We start from the raw sequence: 21,316 nt of genomic DNA on the forward strand, positions 1-21,316 counted from the left end.
AAAATTCATAATCCCGGGCCATCTTAAATTCCTTTACACCTCTCCCTCAGACTCTTTTGTTTTGCAAATATGTCAATCAGCACAAGCAACAAAGAGCCTGGTATCCCATCCCCCCACCGACGGAGCTGAGTCCGTCAAAAATTATCAGAGCTCAGGTCTCTTTATCTGGGAGTGAGGTGCCTGGAGTTGTATAGGGTAAATAATATATCATTGTCATGTACTCCACGTTACGTTGCATGATACTGAAAATGCAGTACAGACAAGATCGGAAAAAAAACATGTTCAAATGGCATAGAGTTTTCGTGTATGAATGTGTGTGTGCGTTTGCACGAGAGAGGCAGAGACAGATTCAATCTCATTCAAGTGGTTACTGGAACATAAAATAAACACTTTCACAAAGGTGTAACGAAACAAGTGTGCTTTTATTCAAGAATAAAACTGAATAACAAAAAATTCAAGTGACAACAAGATACCAAGAGGATATGGTTCACCAACGTTTTGTGTGTCTGCTTATATCTCTTCAGCGATATCTTTTACAGTTAGTACAAATTTATACCAGGTGTTACAAACTGAAATCAAAGGCTTCTTCTTTTTGGGCGCATACACTGCCAGCACGGCACTGCCAGAACTAAACAATAGCGTGGCGAGATGCTCACGTACTGAAGTACTTTAGCTGCAAGGTGGAAGTCCCATTTAACTTATCGTGCCAAGCCAAGCAGAGTTGTATTGCGGTGCAGCAGTCTATTAGCCAGTGGAAGCGCTGTGAAGAAGCTGTCTTTTGTTACGGTTCTGCCTTTGTCCAGAAACGGCTCCATAAGCTTTATGACCACAGATTCAAAAAGTCTTTGCCCTGAGTTGTAACTCAAAACACAGTTCTCAACAAAACGTTGCCAGATGTCGTTTTCACACGTTCTGCATGGGTGCCTTTGTTGTCAAAGCACAAATGCCACATGGTAGTCTGATAGCGGTCACGGGACATCGTGTCTTTGATTGCCGGTACAACAAATAGTTCTGAGCAGGCATCAACCACAGCAACAACAGTGGTCATCACTACTCTTGTGAAAAGAATGGAGATATATGCCATCAACTCAGAGAGGGAGAGGCGTTCGTTGTACCACGTGAACATCACTGACCGAATAAAACTGTATAATAAAAAAACAAGCAGTAACTTGTACAAGTAGCCAAAATTTACACCAAGTGTTATAGACTCAAATCAAATGTATGTTTTTATTATATTATAGCAAGAATAATAGCTGCTCAGTACTCAAAACGTGGAGCAGCTGTCCTTGAACCCAGAACCTTTGGGTTATAAGGCAGCAGTGCTTACCTCTACACTGTTTAAGGATACATATCAACTTCCTGTCAATTGACATTTGAGCTTGGGTTTTTAACTCATTGACAGCAACATGAAAATCAAATTATTTTTTTTTTCTTTGGTTATATTCTTCAGTAAAAGCACACTTTTTTTTTTTTTGATATTTGGACTAAAGTATTCACACTTCACGTCATTATTAGTATAACATGGAAAAAGTTTGTGTTTTAGCTATGTGTTGAACAGTTCCTGTCATCCTACATTTACATAGATTTTTGTAGACACGGAATACATATGAAATGTATGTATTCCAAATAACAATATATTATTTACCCTATACAACTGCAGGCACCTCACTCCCAGATAAAGAGACCTGAGCTCTGAGAATTTTGTGACGGACCTGGCTCCATCAGTGGGGGGATGGGATAGCAGGCTGATTGCAGCTTGTGCCGATTGACACATTTACAAAACAAAAGACCCTGACGGAGAGGTGCGAAGGAATTTAAGGTGGCCCGGGATTAAGAGTTTTTTAGTAGGCATCAGGGATTCTAGTGTTACCTGATGAAAACTGTGCATAATTCATCCATCCATTTTCCAACCCGCTGAATCCGAACACAGGGTCACGGGGGTCTGCTGGAGCCAATCCCAGCCAACACAGGGCACAAGGCAGGAACCAATCCCGGGCAGGGTGCCAACCCACCGCAGGTGCATAATTCATATCCAACCAAATTGAATATTTTCTGTAGACAAATGCACCTTCAGGAGGTCTCTGCATGAATACTCTGGGAAACTCTGAAGGCATTTTCAAGAGGATAGATTATTTCACATTTTTCTCACAAAAATAAACTGGAATCCAAGAAGATGAGTTAATCAGCTAAATTACCAGAATAGATCTAGAATATGCCAGGTATCCAAAAGTGGCACTTTATAGGAAAAGACCGGTTTCGCAATCAGAATTTAACCTCTTGACTACTAAAGAAACAGAAAAGCTTATTTTTAAATTGCAACGTCATTATGATGAACACAGAGAGAAGGCCAATAAGATTTTAGCCCAGCAAATACACAAGTCCACAATGCAATAACCGCAATTACCAACACATGGGGATAAAATCGTTGACCATAAAAATATAACTTGCACATTTAGAAAGTGCTATAAGTCCTTACATTTTACTTAGTCTAAAGAAAATAACACAAATCTAATAATCCTGTGGAACTGAATAAACCTCTGACACTCAGAATTACTGAACACTATAATCTCACTTCAAAGTGGGAAAGCAGCCAGCCCCGATGGCTACAAGGTATAATTTTATATATAAAAAAATTTCAGATAGGTTCACTCCACTATTATTAGCAACATTTATAAATGTTAAAAACAACAAAATTCTACCTCAATTTTTCGCCAAGAATTAATTACCGTCATTCCTAAGAAAAATGAGGACTTACTACAATGTGCATCATACAGACCAATCTCACTCGTGAATAATGATGTTAAGATACTCTCCAAAGTTCTAGCTAGAAGGATTGAGGAAGTGCTTCCTTCTGTAATATTGCAAGACCAAACCAGATTTATTAAACTCAGACATTTAGCATTGGCTGTTTACTTTTGAAATGCATCAGAGATAAAGGGGATTTTCAGAGAAGGACTTGAACAGAAAATATCACTATATGCAGAAGATGTGGTACTGTATATATCTGACCCTCAAAAAACCCTGGCCGGAAGTCCTAAAAGCGGCAGCAGATTTTCAAAAGATACTCAGGACTCAAAATCAATTGGAATAAACATGTTCTTTTTCCAGTGAACTCTCCAGCACACAATGTTAGACTGGATGCATACCCATTTACCTTAGCAGATCATTTTAAATATCTAGGGGGTAAATATCAAAAGTAAATATAAAGATCTTTTTCAATAAAAATTTGCTGTCTGCATGGAAAAAATTAAACAAGACGTGAATAGATGGTCCAGCCTCCAACATTAGCAGGGAGAATCAACACTGTTAAGATCAATATCCTTCCCAAGCTTCTTTTTCCAATTTAAAGTATCCCCATATACATTACTTTTTTTAAAGAAATTAGATTCAATCATGACCTTATTTATTTGGAGTTCTAAACATCCAAAGATTGACTCAAGAACGACCTAAAGCAAAAGGGGGCATGGCACTAATTTTCCTTTTAAATACTGGGCGAAAACTACTGTATACAGGCAATAAAGGTGTGGACATTGACAGAAATTAATGAACATACACCAGCTTGGTATGCAATAGAATTTAAATCTCACAGTAGTATTTTATATCCCCTTCTTTGTGCCCCCAGTATATACTAACTTTTGTCAATACACTAATAATCCAATTGTCCTTCATTCACTCAGAATATGGAACCAATATAGGAAGTACTGTACTTTAAGGCAGAGAAGCACTTATCTGTTGCACCTCTACATGAAAACCATTTTTTTTCACCCTCTCAAACATACACAGTATTTAATATTTGGAAAATGTATGGGATTAAAGCATTTAGAGACTTGTACATAGATAATGTTTTTGCATCCTAAGAGCAATTAATCTTCAAATTTAACTTCTCATCAACGCAGTGTTTTCCATTACTTTCAACCTAGTAACTTTGCTAAACGGAACCCGCCCGATTTTCCTCACCTTCCACCTATTTCTATTCCAGAATAAATATTGATCAGTCTTGAAAACTCGGATAGCACCATGACAATTTATAAAAAAAAAATTTAAATTTGTTTCTTTCAAAGATCTCAGGGTACAATGGGGAAAGAATCTTTAACTTAATATTTCAGAAAAGGAGTGGAAGGCAGCCATGCACAGAATTCACTCTAGCTCCATGTACGCAAAACACTCAGTCGTTCAACTTAAAATCTTCTGTCAAGCCTGTGTCGTTTAAAACTATTCAAAATGTTTCCGGGGCAAGATTGAACCTGTGTACATTGCAATCTACCTCCAGCCTCACTAGGCCACATGTTTTGGGTGAGCATCAAATTAAGATAATTTGGGACAAAAATCTTTAAATGCCTATCAGACAACCTTAGTGCCACAATAACTCCTAACCCATTAACAGCTGTGTTTTGTGTACTGCCAGATGGGCTTAAAGTGGAGAAGGACAATCAAATTGTAATTGCCTTTACCTCACTACTAGCACGTAGACTTATCCTGCTTAACTGAAAAAACCCACCCCACTACTTTTAAGTCAGTGGGTATTGATGTCCTATGCTATTTGAAATTAGACAAAAATCAAATTCTCACTTAGAAGATCTACTCAGATTTTTTTAAGATATGGCAGGATCTAACCAATCACATTTTAGAATAAGCCTCTATAACTGGGAGATGAATACTTTTCCTTTCTTGCTGCTTTTAAAGATTCACTTTTTGGTTGGCTCTCATCTCTTTCTGTGGGTGAGGGTTACATTTTGGTTTAAGTTTGAATTGATTGTGTGAATTGTAATTTGCTTTTAATTAAATCAATAAAAAAAACAACAACAACATACCATATCTACATTGAGGAAGCTTGTGTGAGGTATACAGAACTTTTATCATCTGCTGTTTAGCTGCTTGGACATGCTGTTTTAGGCCAAAAATTCCTCCATGGGTGACTAAACAGGAACATGGATGACCCAATTACATTCTGCATTGCACTCAGACCTACTGTTTACAGGGTACCTCGACAGCCTCTTCCGTGTTGAGGACAAACTTCCATTAGCAAACATCACTGTGTTTACCATCTTTTTCTGGATGTTCCACTATACTGTGTGGGGTCTGTGACTAATGAGATTACTATCACCAATACCCTATGAAAGGAGAAAAGCAACTGAGTTGAGTTCGCCATTTACTGTAGCTATTAATATTAATTAAAATGATTCAAAATAACTAAGAACTTGTAAACTGAATTACTATATAATGGGAATACTAAAGATGGCATTTTTCTTAAAGATTTTAATTCCAGTTTGTATATACAAAGATGTAAAAGTAGCTTTTCAGGTATGGATTTACCATAACTTTAGCTCAGCCTGATGTACATTTTACTGCTAAGGAACTCGTTCAGCACATGCAATTTATAATCCTGCCCTACCCTTGTTATTCGTGGCACAATCAGCCTTTGCACCATAGAATCTGTAAAGCACAGTGAGGTCCTTTTTGCATGTCTAGTGCCTCTGATCTTTATATCATATTTTTTGTCTAGCACTTTTCACTGAGTACAAGAGCAGAATGCTTTGATCAATTCTCTTTTAAAATATCTAAGTATAGATTATAATAGTTAGTAAGTACAGACTGGTACACATATACTGTAAATGCAGATTTGTTAAAACACACAAAAAACAAGGTAGAAACTGATTAAACATAAATGGAAACCAACAATAGCTGTCAGTTAAATAATTTATAGTCACTTGATAATGGTGGAGATTAAAGCTGTGAAAGAGAACATCAAAAATAAAGTCACAGTCCTGCAGACTTCGGGCAACTGGACGCCTACCTGCTCCTGAGTTTTCTATAATGGAGTCTGTGCTTACCATCAGTCTGAGAAAAGAATGTTTTCATTCAATGATTCCAGCGCTCCTTTATCTGAGCTGTCTTTTCCATGTGTAGGGGAGCAGCCTGACAACAGAGTACATCCAGGTATAAGAGAAGAGAAACAGATTAGACAAGGTTTAGTAATGGTTTTAAAATATTGTGATACTTCTATTTCTGGACAAATGACTAACAAACATAAATGCAGAATGCACAGCTAATCATCTGCACTAGTAAAGATGTGTTAGACTAAAGTAGTAAGTCTTCAACCTGGATTTAAAAGCTTAGTCTGAAGGGGTATCTCTTATATTAGCAGGCAGATCATTCCACAGCTTTGGGGATCAGCAACTAAAAGCTTGAATTCCAAACTGTTATTTTATTAATCCTTGGAATGTTAAGTAGGCTGACATCTTGAGATCACAATGCATGCTCTAGTTTGTAAGTACAGTGATCCCTCGCTATATCGCGCTTCGCCTTTCGCAGCTTCACTCCATCGCGGATTTTATATGTAAGCATATTTAAATATATATCGCGGATTTTTTGCTGGTTCACAGATTTCTGCGGACAGTGGGTCTTTTAATTTCTGGTGCCTGCTTCCTCAGTTGGTTTGCCCAGTTGATTTCATACAAGGGACGCTATTGGCAGATGGCTGAGAAGCTAGATTGCTTACTCTTCTCTCTCTCTTGCTCTGTCTTTCTCTGATCCTGACGTATGGGGATTGAGCAGGGGGGCTGTTCGCACACCTAGACGATACGGACGCTCGTCTAAAAATGCTGAAAGATTATCTTCACTTTGCTATCTTTTGTGCAGCTGCTTCCTGAAGTGACATGCTGCACGGTGCTTCGCATACTTAAAAGCTCGAAGGGCACGTATTGATTTTTGACTGAAAAACAAACTGTCTCTCTCTCTCTCTCTCTCTCTCTCTCTCTCTCTCCCTGCTCCTGACGGAGGGGGTGTGAGCTGCCGCCTTCAACAGCTTTGTGCCGCGGTGCTTCGCATACTTAAAAGCCAAACAGCCCTATTGATTTGTTTGCTAGAGATTGTTTTCTCTATCAATGTGACATTCTGTGCTCCTGACACGCACTCCTTTGAAGAGGAAGATATGTTTGCATTCTTTTAATTGTGAGACAGAACTGTCATCTCTGTCTTGTCATGGAGCACAGTTTAAACTTTTGAAAAAGAGACAAATGTTTGTTTGCAGTGTTTGAATAACGTTCCTGTCTCTCTACAACCTCCTGTGTTTCTGCGCAAATCTGTGACCCAAGCATGACAATATAAAAATAACCATATAAACATATGGGTTCTACTTCGCGGATTTTCTTATTTCGCGGGTGGCTCTGGAACGCAACCCCCGCGATGGAGGAGGGATTACTGTAATAATAAGCTTAGATAAGTAGGCAGGGCTTTGGCCATTTAAGGTTTTATAAGTTAAAAGGAGGATTATGAAATTAACCTTAAGTTTAACTCTGAGCTGGTGTGAGGACTACAGAACTAGATTTACGTGTTTGTATTTTCTGGTTCATTAAATAATTCTTGCAGCAGAATTTTGAATTAACTGACAGCTGTATAAGGAATGGTTTGAACAGCTAGATAATAATGCATTGCTGTAGTTCATCCTACTAGAAAGAAATGAATTAGTTTCATAGTATGCATATTTAGAAAAGGTCTAAATCTTCCAGCATTTTCAAGATGGAAAAAACATGTTTTGGATAGTTTTTGTAATGTGTGTTTTAAATGACATTCTAGTGTCAAAAATAATACCTAGATTGCATGCTGATTCAGTAAAACTAATTATGATTAAAACCAAGTTAAAGAGTGACAGAATGTTTTGCGGTCAGCATCATTCCCTCAAATAATTTAACATTTCTGTTTTTTATGTACTCAGACAACTAGTTCTCATCCATCCACTTTTTTAAATCACTTGTAAAATGAATTAAGTACAGAATCGGAGAAACATCATTTGGTCTAAAAGAAAGGTATAATTGGGTGTCAGCTGCATATGAGTGAAAATTAATGTTATGTTTTCTAATGATAGTGCCCATTGGAAGTATGTAGTGTGAAAATGGTAAAGGTCCCAGGACTGAGCCTTGTGGAACACCATATTTAACTTCTGAATATAATGATGCAGCACTGTTAGCACATTTAAGATAAGATTCCTTTATTGTCATTGCATAACACATACAATTTCTGTACGTACTGGTAACAGTTTGATAAATAAGAACTATACCAAGTTCTTGTGAGCCCAATGTAATTTTTCAGCCTATGTAATAGAATAGGATGGTCAATTTTGTCAAACACTGTGCTCAAATCTAACAACATACCTGTAGATGATCTACCCGCAAATCAACTGCAGTTCCCTTTCTAAACTCATGCTATGTTTGTATCATTTAGGGGAGCTGCACCTTTCCTGTGTATATAATTAGTTCAAATATCTTCCAGCTGCAGGTTGATAATGTTAATTCTTTATGTAATAAACTCTGAATAATATTACTTCAGCCAGTCCAGTCTTATACAGTACATGCTAACATAATTCATTTCCTCTTCTATTTATTTCTAGGGAAATAAGTTTGTTTGTACATTTATGGTTAAACTGTCTAAAGCAGCATGAGAAAGGTACTGCTGTATGAGTTTCTTACATACACCCTTTCCCTGGTGTTTTCTTAGAGATCCAAGTGGCTGGAGGATGAGTAAAAGAGGAAGTTGTATAAATATACAAATTGGTGTAAACATTACCAAAGTTAATTTGAAACAGTAAACTAATTTGTACTTAAAGTCATCCCAATTTTTTTTTTATGTTAAAAGAATCTGTAATTTTTCCTGTGTTTTTCAATAAGAGATTTTGATATTTCAAAACATGGTACAGTGCAATCTGTTTCAGATATCTCAACAAAAATTGAACTGTCTTGGCAAATTTCTTTGAAGATGTTTGCCATATTTTAACAAAATAAGTCCACAGTGGGCGTTGTTGTTTCATGCAGACAGACAGAGATGGCAGTTATAGCAGGTGTTTATCGCACATAAAAAGCAGATTTTGCAATTAAACCAGTACCAACACTGCAACGCCAAGATTTAAATTAAGTTACAAACACATGAAAATGCAGAGTGTTGTTTTGAGTATTGTAATGTTTTCTGAGATTTGTTTTCATTATGTTTAGTGATTTGGTATTCCAGTAATACTGTGCATATGACAAAAATCAAATTAGCTACGTTTACTTTTTGACGAGTCGTGTATTAATTTTTTTAACTCAAGCTTAAAGTTCTTGCACATAACTACTTTATAAACTAATATGCATTTATATTATATGTAATGTATTTTGTTTAAATTCAGAAGTATTTCATTGTTATCTGTTGATAATGGTCATTCTGTTTTAATATGCATTTAAATATTTCATTAATTTGTGCTTGATGTTTGCATTGTTTGCATTTACAATTTTGATGATCCCAAAAATGGAAGAACCTTAGGATACTCAAAATTGTTAAGAGATTCTAAACATTTGATTGTTGTTCTCAAAGATTTACATTTTAAATGTTTTCAGAGTTTTGTTATATAAACAAGAAGTTACTATTTAAAAGCAATGACTAATATTATCAAATAAAATAACTGGTAAATTAATTTAGAGAAGTACAACCATTGTTTTAAAAATATTAATTTTTTGGGTTTGGCAGTTCAAATTGACCTTAAAAATGCCCAAGATGCTCTTCAAGAGAGTAGAGAGACAGAAAATCAGCTAATGGAGCAGCTTAAATCTACACAAGCAAGACATAAAGAAGCAGAGGAACAGCTTTCAGCATTAAAGTTGCAGCAACAGGAGGCAACAGAATTCAGCGAGAAGCTTATTGAGGATATGGCCCAGCAGCAGGAACAGCATGAAAGAGGTGAGGTTTTATGGTCACATTCAAGACTAATGCACATTTGAATTTTTAAGTTGTCTTCTGTGTATGAAAGAGTCACCATGCTATTAAATCCACACACAGTAGTTATTTAGTGCAGTTTACATTTTTTGGTATTTTGTTTTGATCATAACAACCCGTTTACCTTTTTGATCAAAGTAGTTCTGTAGCCTAGATGTAATCTAATACCTTCAAATAAATTACCTGACTTATTAAGCACATACAATCTAAATAATATTAAACATAATACAGTACCAAAATAAAATATTTGAGTATTGAAAATGTCAACAAAACAGCCCACATAACACACCCATATATGTTATTGATAAACAAAATCTATATTTTTTTATATATAAAAAAAAATGCACATCTATACTCCAAGCCAGATACACAACTGCCAAATCACAGTCCAGGTTCAAACAAAGGCAAACTTCTTTGAAATTAGTCCTATTCTTCCTTCTTTCCTTCACCCTAAAATAAGTGTGTGTGTGTGTATGTATATATGTGTGTGTGTGTGTGTGTGTATGTATGTATGTGTATACATATATATATGTGTATGTATGTGTATACATATATATATGTATATGTATGTGTATACATATATATATGTATGTATGTGTACATGTGTGTGTATATATATATATATATATTATATATATATATATATATATATATATATTATATATATATATATATATATTATATATATATAGCATCATGTGTTCCCAGCTCTTAAAACAACGACATGTGACAGGCAGAAGAGGCAGCTAGCAAGCAGCAAAAAGACAGCAAATGATCCAAAGGCATATCCTTAGCGTACGTTCAGCCGCAACACCCTTCACAACACGAGCAATATTATACTTCTGGGAAGAAAGAGATGTAATCTCGCGCGGGGCAGGAAATAAAGAAACAAGTATTGTCACTTTTATTTCAGAACTTCTGTAAAAACAATATTTGTAATCTTGCGAGTCCCAATATGCTGAGTCGTTTTAATGAGGTCATGACAGGTTTCTCTGTTTGGAATTTCAGCACAGACAAAACGATCTATATCATCAGCAGTTAATAATTTTTTTTTACAAAGTAAAAAAGTAAGTAGAGTTCTGCATTGGACTCCTGTCTGCAAAATTGTGCTATTTTCCTCTCACAGTTCCAAAAGTACATGGGGTTACCAAGGTGATACCCCAGCTTTGTCTAGGTTTTTGTACAAGGGCTAGACAGAACGTTTTTGACTCCTGGGGTAAATTTAGCTTTTTAAATAAGTAGACAGATAAATATATATACACTAACAAAGTAACCAATAAATGCATGTGTGGTAAACTCTGTTTTTGAAATTCTCAAGATTCTTTATTTGTCACATGCATAGTTATACAGGACAACACGCAATGAAATGCATCCTGATCTGCTTATCAAAAACTGTGCAAAGTTAGAAGAATGTCAATTAGATTAACAAAAAGTCATATATATAGACTTTGTCTCCCAACCGTCCAACTTGAGCTGACCCTCTAATGTGCTCATTTCTAATCCTATCCATCCTTGTCACACCCAATGCAAATCTTAGAATCTTTAACTCTGCTACCTCCAGCTCTGTCTCCTGCTTTCTGGTCAGTCCCACCGTCTCCAACCCATATAATATAGCAGGTCTCACTACCGTCCTGTAGACCTTCCCTTTCACTCTTGCTGATACTCTTCTCCACCCTGCCTGCACTCTCTTTTTCACCTCTCTTCCACAGTCCCCATTAATCTGTGTTGTTAATCCCAAGTATTTAAACTCATCCACCTTCGCCAACTCTACTTCTTGCATCCTCACCATTCCACTGACCTCCCCCTCATTTACACACATTCTGTCTTGTTCCTACTGACCTTCATTCGTCTCATCTCTAGAGCATATCTCCACCTCTGCAGGATCTCCTCAACCTGCTCCTTACTATCGCTACAGATCACAATGTCATCAGCAAATATCATAGTCCACAGGGACTCCTGTCTAATCTCATCTGTCAACCTGTCCATCACCATTGCAAATAAGAAATGGCTCAGAGCTGATCCCTGATGTAATCCCACCTCCACCTTGAATGCATCTGTCACTCCTACCGCAGACCTCACCACTGTCACACTTCCCTCGTACATATCCTGTACAACTCTTACATACTTCTCTGCCACTCCCGACTTCCTCATACAATACCACAATTCCTCTTGAGGCACCCTGTCATATGCTTTCTCCATATGTATATTATATATATAATATAATGTATATTATATATATAATATAATGTATATAATATATATAATATAATGTATATAATATATATAATATAATATACTGTATATGCGTGTGTGTGTATGTATTTATATAGTACCTCAGTGTGCTATTATTTTGATTTTCAAACAAAGATAAGTGAGCCCAGAAAGAAAATTCTACTTTTGTTTAGAATATAAATATGAGATGTATTATATCAGCTAGACTTATTTTTTCCTCAGGTAAATCTTAGTCGTACTATTTCTTATGCATATGTAAAGGTCTGGCAAGAGTTTTTATCTTTTTTTTTCTTGTATACTGCCCTCATGCATGATCTGCAATTCACTCGCCTACCCCTCCACGCTCCAGTGGTAGGAGCCGTTGTGAAGAGGGGGTTTGCATGCGCCCCAAGGAGACGGAGGTGCTCCTCCAAAACCCCTCTTAAATGGTGATACATTAGGAAACAAGTAACAGTTGTTTTTTTTCACCTCCTCTTTACTCGAGAAGCTGTTAGCTTGCTGCTGCGTGCCACGTGATCTGCATTTCATGCGTAACTACAAACGTTTAAAAGCCTGTACAGCAACTGAATATTCAATCTCTTTTCGCTGTTCCATGATTTCCCTGAGTAATATTTTCCATTTGTTTGCACTGATGTAATCTTTACTCTCGTTTTTTTGAGACTTTTTTGAATTTTCCTACTTCCATTATCTCTAACCTGCTCTGAATGTGTATCATGGGACTTGCGTCTGATGGTTGTAAGTATGACGTGACTTGTCCGTCACGTGGGAAGTGAAAGCGTCTGTCTCTCTTAAAAAGATCACGTCTCATCCCCAGGAAAAAGTCTTGTCTCGTCGCAAGTTTTTTTTTTTTTTTTTTTTTTAATAATAGAGAGATTTACAGTAAAATAAAAGATTAAATAATTCAGTTTCATATGCATTTTATGTAAATTGCTTTGTTTAAAATTTGACTTGTTTTTAGATTGTACACACACCTTAAAGAAACTAATTTCAATTCCATTGTCTGAGTCCAATTTCTTAGACAGAATATCTACAAATTTCAAACCACATTTGTCATATGGACAATTCAGAGCAAGATTATAAATTTCTGTATCTTAAGCAAAGATTACAATTATGTTTTCAGTTTTTTTCCAGTTAACTTCACTAATGGGAGACTATTTGTTTACTTTTTCATGCGATTATTTGTAGTCTTCAGAGTATTCACTATAGTGTATGCAATGTACTAACTAAGAAGATAAACTTAAATGGTATTTCAGTAATATAATTTTTTATCAGATCTTCAGGACAGGCTGTCAGAAGCAGAAGGAAAGTGGCAACAGCAGCTACAGGATTTAGAAAGCAAATTGAACTGTGCACAGAGGGAACACACTAAGGCTGGTAGGTATAATTAAATTTTATCTTGCCTTTCCCTAGATACAGTATATTCAGTTTTATGGTAGTGCAATGTAAATATGATCAATTATGTTTTTATATACTGACATTTGAAAAGAAAATACATTATACATACAGTAGATTTGGACACCCTGTCAGTAAATACAACCCCTGCCAAAAATTTGTTAATCACTACCCTTGGAGGATGTTCATTCATCTGTTTTACTTTGTTGCAAAAAACAAATTACAGATATGACACAAAACTGTTTTATTTAACAGCTGAACATTGTGACATTGTAAAACATACCTCAAAAAAATGAAATGAATTTGTTGCAATTAATGGCAGATCTTTGTTCAGACCAAGTAGAAGAACTAATTATGGAATCCTCAATGATGAGAACAACTTATGGAATTGTTAACCCAAATAATTACAATTAGTACTTTGGTGCACCTCCTCTGGCTTGAATTCTTTGAGGTGTAGACATCACTAATTAAAAAATATATTCTTCATAAATCAGGTTCCAACTTTCTTGTATAGAAGTTGACAGATTAGCTTCGCGTTTAGTTTTGTGTCGTATCGGTGATTTGTATTTTTGCAACAAAGTAAAACAGCTGAATGAACATCCTCCAAGGGTAGTGATCCCATAATGTGTGTCAGGGGTTGTAATTATTAACACTTCCTTTGGCAGGTATGCAATATTATATGCTTAAGAAGTTGTGTAAGACTGTTTCTGCGATAAGACCACGTCTCTGCTGCCTTTCCACCAACTGTTTGTATTGCAATATGTTATTTTATCCATCTGATTCAGTGTGTGTGTGTGTGTGTGTGTGTGTGTGTGTGTGTGTGTGTGTAAACATTTGACACGTTTAGGTGTCTTCCTACTTTCTACATGGTCGTGGAATTAGGATGTTCTCTGGAAGGTTCAGCAGGTTTACCAGGTACTGCTCACTGGGATAAGTTGCAGGGGCAGGCTCGTGAAATGCTAGATGAATCACATCTATCAGCTAGTTTGTTGAATACATTTGAATATCCCCAAGAAGACTCTCCTCGGTAGGTTGTTCAGGAGAGGGTGGCCTAGTATATCAAGCTCAGCATATAGTCAATGCAACCTTTTTGTGGAAATGATGATAAAAAAATTAATTCAGTGCACATTCTACTGTTTTTGCTGTTACTGTCAAGTATAGAATGCAAAAAAATTTAATTTTTTACATTTTTCAAAGAATATAAAAAATATATTGTTAAATAACCATATGACCATTGATTGTTGTTGGATACATGTGGGCAGGGGCTTTTTTATCTATTTATTTTATTCCAAAGATGAACCCAAATACCTTCATTTATTTTCTTTTGCATTAGAGGTTACAGTCATGCTGACTGCAGAAACACTCCATACTGAGGCTTCCAGCTAAGCATATTTAGATCTAGTCTAATATGGCTACATTACACTGAAAATATAATAATTTTTTTTTTCTGTTGCTTGCCATAACAAACTCTTTTCAGGAAGACCTCCACATACTTCAATATGAGTGAGGTTAAAGATAACCAAACAATATTCTAAAATAGGTTTAGATATTATTCAGATATTTAGATTATTAAATATAGAAGGCAGGAATTAAAAAAATGTCTACATTATATATTATTTATTAAAGAAAACACATAGTTCTCATATTTATAATTTGTTGCCAGTTGTATTTACCAGCCTGTGTGATTTCTATCCATTGACTGAAAAACATCCTAAGGTGTATTCTTTCAACAAAAATTCATCTCGCCCAAGAATCCTTGATTAGCAAGATTTTTCTTAACCATGATCATCTTCTGAAAAATCACAAGGAGGCACAGAAGGCCATCTATGCTTTGAAGGCCAGCAAATGTACCTTTTTTTATTATAGTTCATGAAAAGTTCAGGATAAGTAAAAGAAGACAATAATGCCTATAATGATAAAAGCAGTTGAAAATAAGTGTGCTGTCATACCTGTAAAAAATATGACATTCCCCTTGAGCATGGGAAAGGCACTATATAAATGAAACATATTATCTCTAAGAATGCAAGGCAATCTGTTTGAAGTTATTTATAAGTTCATGTCTCCGGCACTTTCTTTTAGTAAAGGTCAATTCCGGTGTCTTTTGTTTCAACCTCTGCTTATTCTAGTGCCTCATCTAGTCGTTTTAAATCATCTCTGTGGTTCAAGATACTTTAAAAGTTGTACATTGTTTCAGTGGCAGTGATGAAAGTTCATATAGCGCCTAGACTCTGGATTGACCTACCGAAATTAATTAGATCAGCTGACTCCATGAATTCTTTTAAAAAACAACTCAAAATTCATCTGTTCAGGAAGGCTTTTAGTTCTACTTGACTTTATTACCCTTCTCTCAGTTTACTTCTCTGTCAAGATGCTCTTGTAACCTGTATGTGTGGGTGTGTGCTTGACCATCAATTATGTTGTCTGTTACGCTTTTTTTTCTCTGAATTCACTGTCGTAATCTTATTATTTATTTATCTGGTTTGTACAATGCTATATACCCTGACGTTCATTCTTATATTTTGTAAGTGCCCTGAGCATGGGAAAGGCACTATATAAATAAAATGTATTAGTATTATTATTTTTGATGTTTCCCCAGCTCCTTCTGTATCATTAAAACATTACAATAACCTATACAAGATTAGGCCATTCAGCCCAACAAAGCTCGTCATTCCTATCCACTTAATTCTTCGAAAATAACATCAAGTCTGGTTTTCTAAGTTTCTAAAGTCCTACTGTCTACCACACTACTTGGTAACTTATTCCATGTGTCTATGGTTCTCATTGTAAAGAAAACACTTCTTAATGTTTGTGCAAAATTTACCCTTAACAAGTTTCCGACTATTTCTCTGTGTTCTTGTTGAACTCATTTTAAAATAATAGTCTCGACCAACTGTATTAGTTCCCTTCATAATTTTAAACACTTCAGTCATGTCATCTCTTAATCTACTTTTGCTTGAACTGAAAAGGCTCCACTCTTTTAATTTTTCTCTATAATTCATCTCCTGTAGTTCTGGAATCAGTCTATTAACTCTTCTCTGGACTTTTTCTAGTGCCACTATGACCTTTTTGTAACCTGGAGAAGAAAACTGTGTGCAGTATTCCAGCGGAGGACTCACCAGTGTGTTATAAAGCTTGAGTATAGCCTATACACATTGTGCTCTATAACCTAACATTCTATTAGCCTTCTTAATGACTTTTGAACACTGTCTGGAAGTTGATAGTGTTGAGTCTAATATTACTGCTAAATCCTAATCATAAGGTTTAGTTTCAATTTTCAGACCTCCCATTGTATATTCAAACCTATGTGTAATACTTTTACTGACATTAAATTTCATCTATCACAAATCTGCCTAAGCCTGTATGCTGTCCAAGTCCCTCTGTAATGATTCAACAGATTATATGCCAATCCACCTATCTTGGTATCTTATCTGCAAATTTAACCAGCTTGTTACTTTTATTACTATCCAAATCTGAAATTTGTTTGATGCCCAGCATCTCATGTGGCACCTTATCCAATGCTTTCTGAAAGTCAGCATACATAATATCATATATTCCACTTTGATCATATCATTTTGATGATGCTTCATAGAATTCCAGATTGTTGATAAAACATGACCTTCATCTTCTTATCCAATGCTGACTGTTTAGTAAAACTCCTGTTCTTGCCATGTGTTGTTCAATCTTATACTTAATAATTCCTTCCATTAATTTACCTGTGATACACGTTAAGCTTACTAACTCTATAGCTGTTCAGATCTTCCGGTCACCCTTTTTATATAACAGGATGTTTCCCATTTTCCAGTCCTTCTGAATTTCTCCAGTGCACAGTGACTGTCTAAAATTACACATCAAGGGTTTATATATGTACTTGCTAACCTCCTTAAAAACTCAGGGTAAATATTATCTGATCCTGGCGATTTGTTTGATTTCAGCCTATTCCATCCAGCAGTACTTCTCCCTCTACAATTTCCAAATCACTCAGTACCTTCTTACTAGTCCTTTTCCTCATGTGTGAAGACCTCAGAAAATGTGAGTTTAGAGTATCTTCTATTTCACTGTCTGTATTTTTTTTAATTCCCCTGTACTATTCCTGATACACTTCACCTCCTCCTTGACTGTTCTGTTACTACTAAAATACTGAAAGAATCTCTTAGTATCGTCTTTCACCTTATCTGCTATATTCCTCTCTAACTGCCTTTTAGCCTCCCTAATATCCTTCTTAGTGGTTTCCCTCATGTTCTTATAAGCCATACGATTCATATTGGAATTATTAGTCTTATACGCCTTATACAGCTGTTTTTTTTTCCTTTGCAGCTTCCTGTTCACTTCCTTATCAACACACTGCAAAGTTTTGTTTTTTTTTTATTTCCTAATACAGTAATTCCAAATTTACCTGTCCTTCACTATATGTTAAACATTTTTAAACCTGTTCCCCTGCTCATCGACTGCCTCTACACTTAAAAGCTTATCCCAGTCTGTCCTCCTTAGACTTTGCCACATCAGCTCTAAATTTGCATTACCAAAGTTAAACTAAACAATTGTAGTCTTTGCATCTTAAATCTTCTAAAACACTGAGGATTGTATTATATTATGGTCACTTGACCCTAATGGTTCAATCACCACTACACCCTCAATTCTGTCCTGATTATTACAAAATAGAAAATCCAGACAGACTTCATACTGTGTTTGCTGCTTTAACATACTATATTAAAAAACAGTCAACAGTGTTTAAAAACTCCTGCTCTTGCGCTCTGTTATTTGCAAAGTTATCCTAGTTAATATTCAGGCAGTGAAAGTCCCCCACGACTATAATATCCCCCTGTAAACTTGCCTTTTTAATATTACTAAAAAGATGTGCATTGAAATTACTGTCTGCATTGGGTGGTCTATATAGCACACTCCTAAAATAAGGCCTCTTTCCCTAATGCTTTCCAGACAAAGCCACATGTCCTCACTAAAATGGGGCTCATCATCAACTGAAGAGATCTTGCATTTAAATTCAGTTTGTCTTCTTTTATCTCGGGCTCAAGAAGCTCCTCCAACAGGAAAGGAAAAAAAAATGCAGAAGAACAAAAACAAGTGTGTGTATACACAAAAACAATTGCACCAAAATTAAAATTATCCCAGCACCAGATAAGTATATATACCTCCACCAAAAATGATCACTAGGAGATATATAACTATATACACAAAAGAATATGTACAAAGCTGCCAAAATTCACAATTGCTCCTCCAATAGCTTAGCAGTGCTTACTCCTACCTTGCCTTTAGATCCACTGATGACCCCCGTTGGCTGGCAACTCCTTAAATATAACTGGCAAGATTGTCTAGCCAATTTGCCACCCCGTCTACCCTTCACCTATCCAGGTAGATGCTAATACGTTCACGCCTCGTGCCGCGACATGCCCCGAGCAACTTTGTATTTAAACTCGAACCCCTGCGTCGGTTGCGCGCATAAGCCCCACCCCCTTGAAAGCCAATGGTTATACTGAGCTCATGCACACCAGTTGCCAACTCACCAGTAAGTAAATTCATTTCTTTACAATATGGGATCCCCATCTCTAACTCAACCTAGTTTACATAGGCAAATGCCGGCTGTTTCTTTCAGGTGCGCCACACCTTTAAACTGCCTGCACTGGACAGACTGCGAGGACACTGGTGTGTAAAAATGAACACATGCGGTGCAGCCCGTACTGGCCATTATACCAGCTCCAAGTGTGTCCAGACGCACCACACCTCACAGCGCTCACTCGCTAGACGGCCCCGCTTTCCCACGATATCGCCTTCAACACACCAACAGTAAGCACACTTCCTTAAAACCTTATAAATACTGCTGCTTCAAGTTTAAGGCTTCTTCAGCTTAAATTTGGTAATGTGCAGGGGCACTAACAAAATGCAAAAGTGGAGAAGGAGATAGCAATAGTCTGTGGCCACCACCTGTAAAACCATTCCCTTTTTGGAGGTTGTCTTGCTGTTGCCTCTCCAGTGCACCTGTTGTCACTTTCATTAGCACCAAAGCAGGTGTTATACTGTGACGATTAAGTGTACCCTTAATTTTTTTGAACAGTGTAGAATGTCTGTCTTCATGTCTGTAAGTTCAGTATGTTCCAAATTTTGCATAGTTGCTCTCTAATACTATAAAGACAAGATAGACTACTTTGGAACCTAAACGTATGACACTGGGAGGAAGGCTTTTTTTTTTTTGGCTCCCTTGTTTGCACACAAGTGTCATCTGCTGGCTCAGAGCAAATATAATAATCCTATATCTTTTGACCAATCTGGACCAAATTTTGCATAGTTACTGTCTAGCACCATACAAATATGATAGATTACTTTGGAACCCAAAATTGTGACCCCGGGGGTGCTAACTTAACATTACCTCCCCTGGCAACACCACATGCCACTTCTGTCAACTATAATCTAAAAAAGAGCAATTTGTGCTTTTCCAGTAGGCTGTTGGGTGAGGCTTGATCAAGAGTGGAAGTGCAATGGAACACAAATGAAAATCAAATGGTTGCTATTTAAATCCTGCTTTGATGGCTCTTCTTCAGAATTTAAGCACTATGAGCTGTCCATCTAGAACTAAGAGGACGAGTCAAACATGGCAGTGGTCATGGTTGAAATCTAGCAAGGAGTTACCACAGAAGATATCTGTAAAAGTTTTATACTCATAGGGCAATATGAATGTGGAGCAACAGTGGATTGTTTGGAGGAATATCCTCTTTAAGGATAATGAGAAACAATTTTTTCCATTTTAACAGCTCTCTTATAGTCTACTAAATGATATGTAAATATTTGTGCAAACATGCAAGACTCAGAATTATCCTGCCTTTGTCTAGCTAACTATTTAAGGAGCTGTTCATGATTTCACAATAGCATTTGCCAGTTGACCTCTGGTATAAATCATTAATTACTCATACCACAGAAGAATTACATTTCAGATCCACTGCATTCAGGTACTTTACAGGGCTAAAACATGAAGATACTGGCTCTCAAGGTTCAAAGATGTTCACTTTATTTCAGTCATTAAAAATCAATCAGGAAGTTTAACCAATAAACCTTCCATCCATCCATCCATTCATTACCCAACCCGCTATATCCTAACTACAGGGTCACGGGGGTCTGCTGGAGCCAATTAAACCTTCCAGTATTAATAAATGTTTTTCTATATTTCATTCTTTTACATCCATAACTAATTTTAATTTAAGATGTAAATTAGCAGCTTTGAGGACAAGATTAGTCAAAAGGGATCAGGTGATAAAATCATTATCTTAAGACAAGCAGGTGTCAAAGCCAGGAATCATACTATCATGCAATAAAGCCCAAAGTACAAATGAAAATCAAGGTTTTAGAAAAGCTATCCAGGGATTTCTTATTTTTAAGATGTGCTTTACTCATAGTTAAAAATACCAACAATACCAGAAAATACATCTCAAGGTTCCAGATAAGGCTTAGAAATATAAAGTAAGCATTGCACTGAAACATTTAAGCAGGATTAAAAATTGAAAGATCAGAAGGCATAAGTTATGTGCCTCTTTCTATAGCAGAGAAAAAGTTCAGCTAAGCTTTCATAATTGTATGTTTAGTGGTGTTTATTTTCATTTGTCTAGAGAGAGAGATAATATATATTTCCATTGACCACGCAGACAAGAGTTTCTGGTTTGTCTTGTTTAGTGAAGACAGTTGGAATGGGGTAAAATAACAATGCCTTCAAAATCCAAACTGAGCTGAATGTTTAAAGCAAAAAGAGTGAGACAAACGTGCTCTCCATTTGTTTCTATTCTGTCTCTGAGGCTCAGCTTGAAGACATCATTAACCAAAGACAGGCTATTTCTTAAATAGAAAAAGGTGTTAATCTTAATCTTTTCTTAAATCAATTTAAATCTTAATAAGAACAGCACACTCCCTGCCTGGTGTCCCATAGGTTACCACTATCTTGTTTTTTCCTCTT

General features: G+C 36.2%; 1 protein-coding gene across 2 annotated transcripts in view; it reads left to right on the forward strand.

The window, feature by feature from the left end:
• cchcr1 (coiled-coil alpha-helical rod protein 1) overlaps positions 1-21,316 on the forward strand; it is a 144,364-nt gene that overhangs the window by 96,107 nt on the left and 26,941 nt on the right. For both annotated transcript variants that reach the window (XM_028808466.2, XM_051931961.1), the window contains exons 15-16: positions 9,496-9,705; positions 13,246-13,347. In XM_028808466.2, coding sequence (XP_028664299.1) covers positions 9,496-9,705; positions 13,246-13,347 — 312 coding nt within the window. The remainder of the gene's footprint in view (positions 1-9,495; positions 9,706-13,245; positions 13,348-21,316) is intronic.

Source organism: Erpetoichthys calabaricus, chromosome 1 (genome assembly GCF_900747795.2).
Source record: "Erpetoichthys calabaricus chromosome 1, fErpCal1.3, whole genome shotgun sequence".
NCBI classification, from domain to species: Eukaryota; Metazoa; Chordata; class Cladistia; order Polypteriformes; family Polypteridae; genus Erpetoichthys; species Erpetoichthys calabaricus.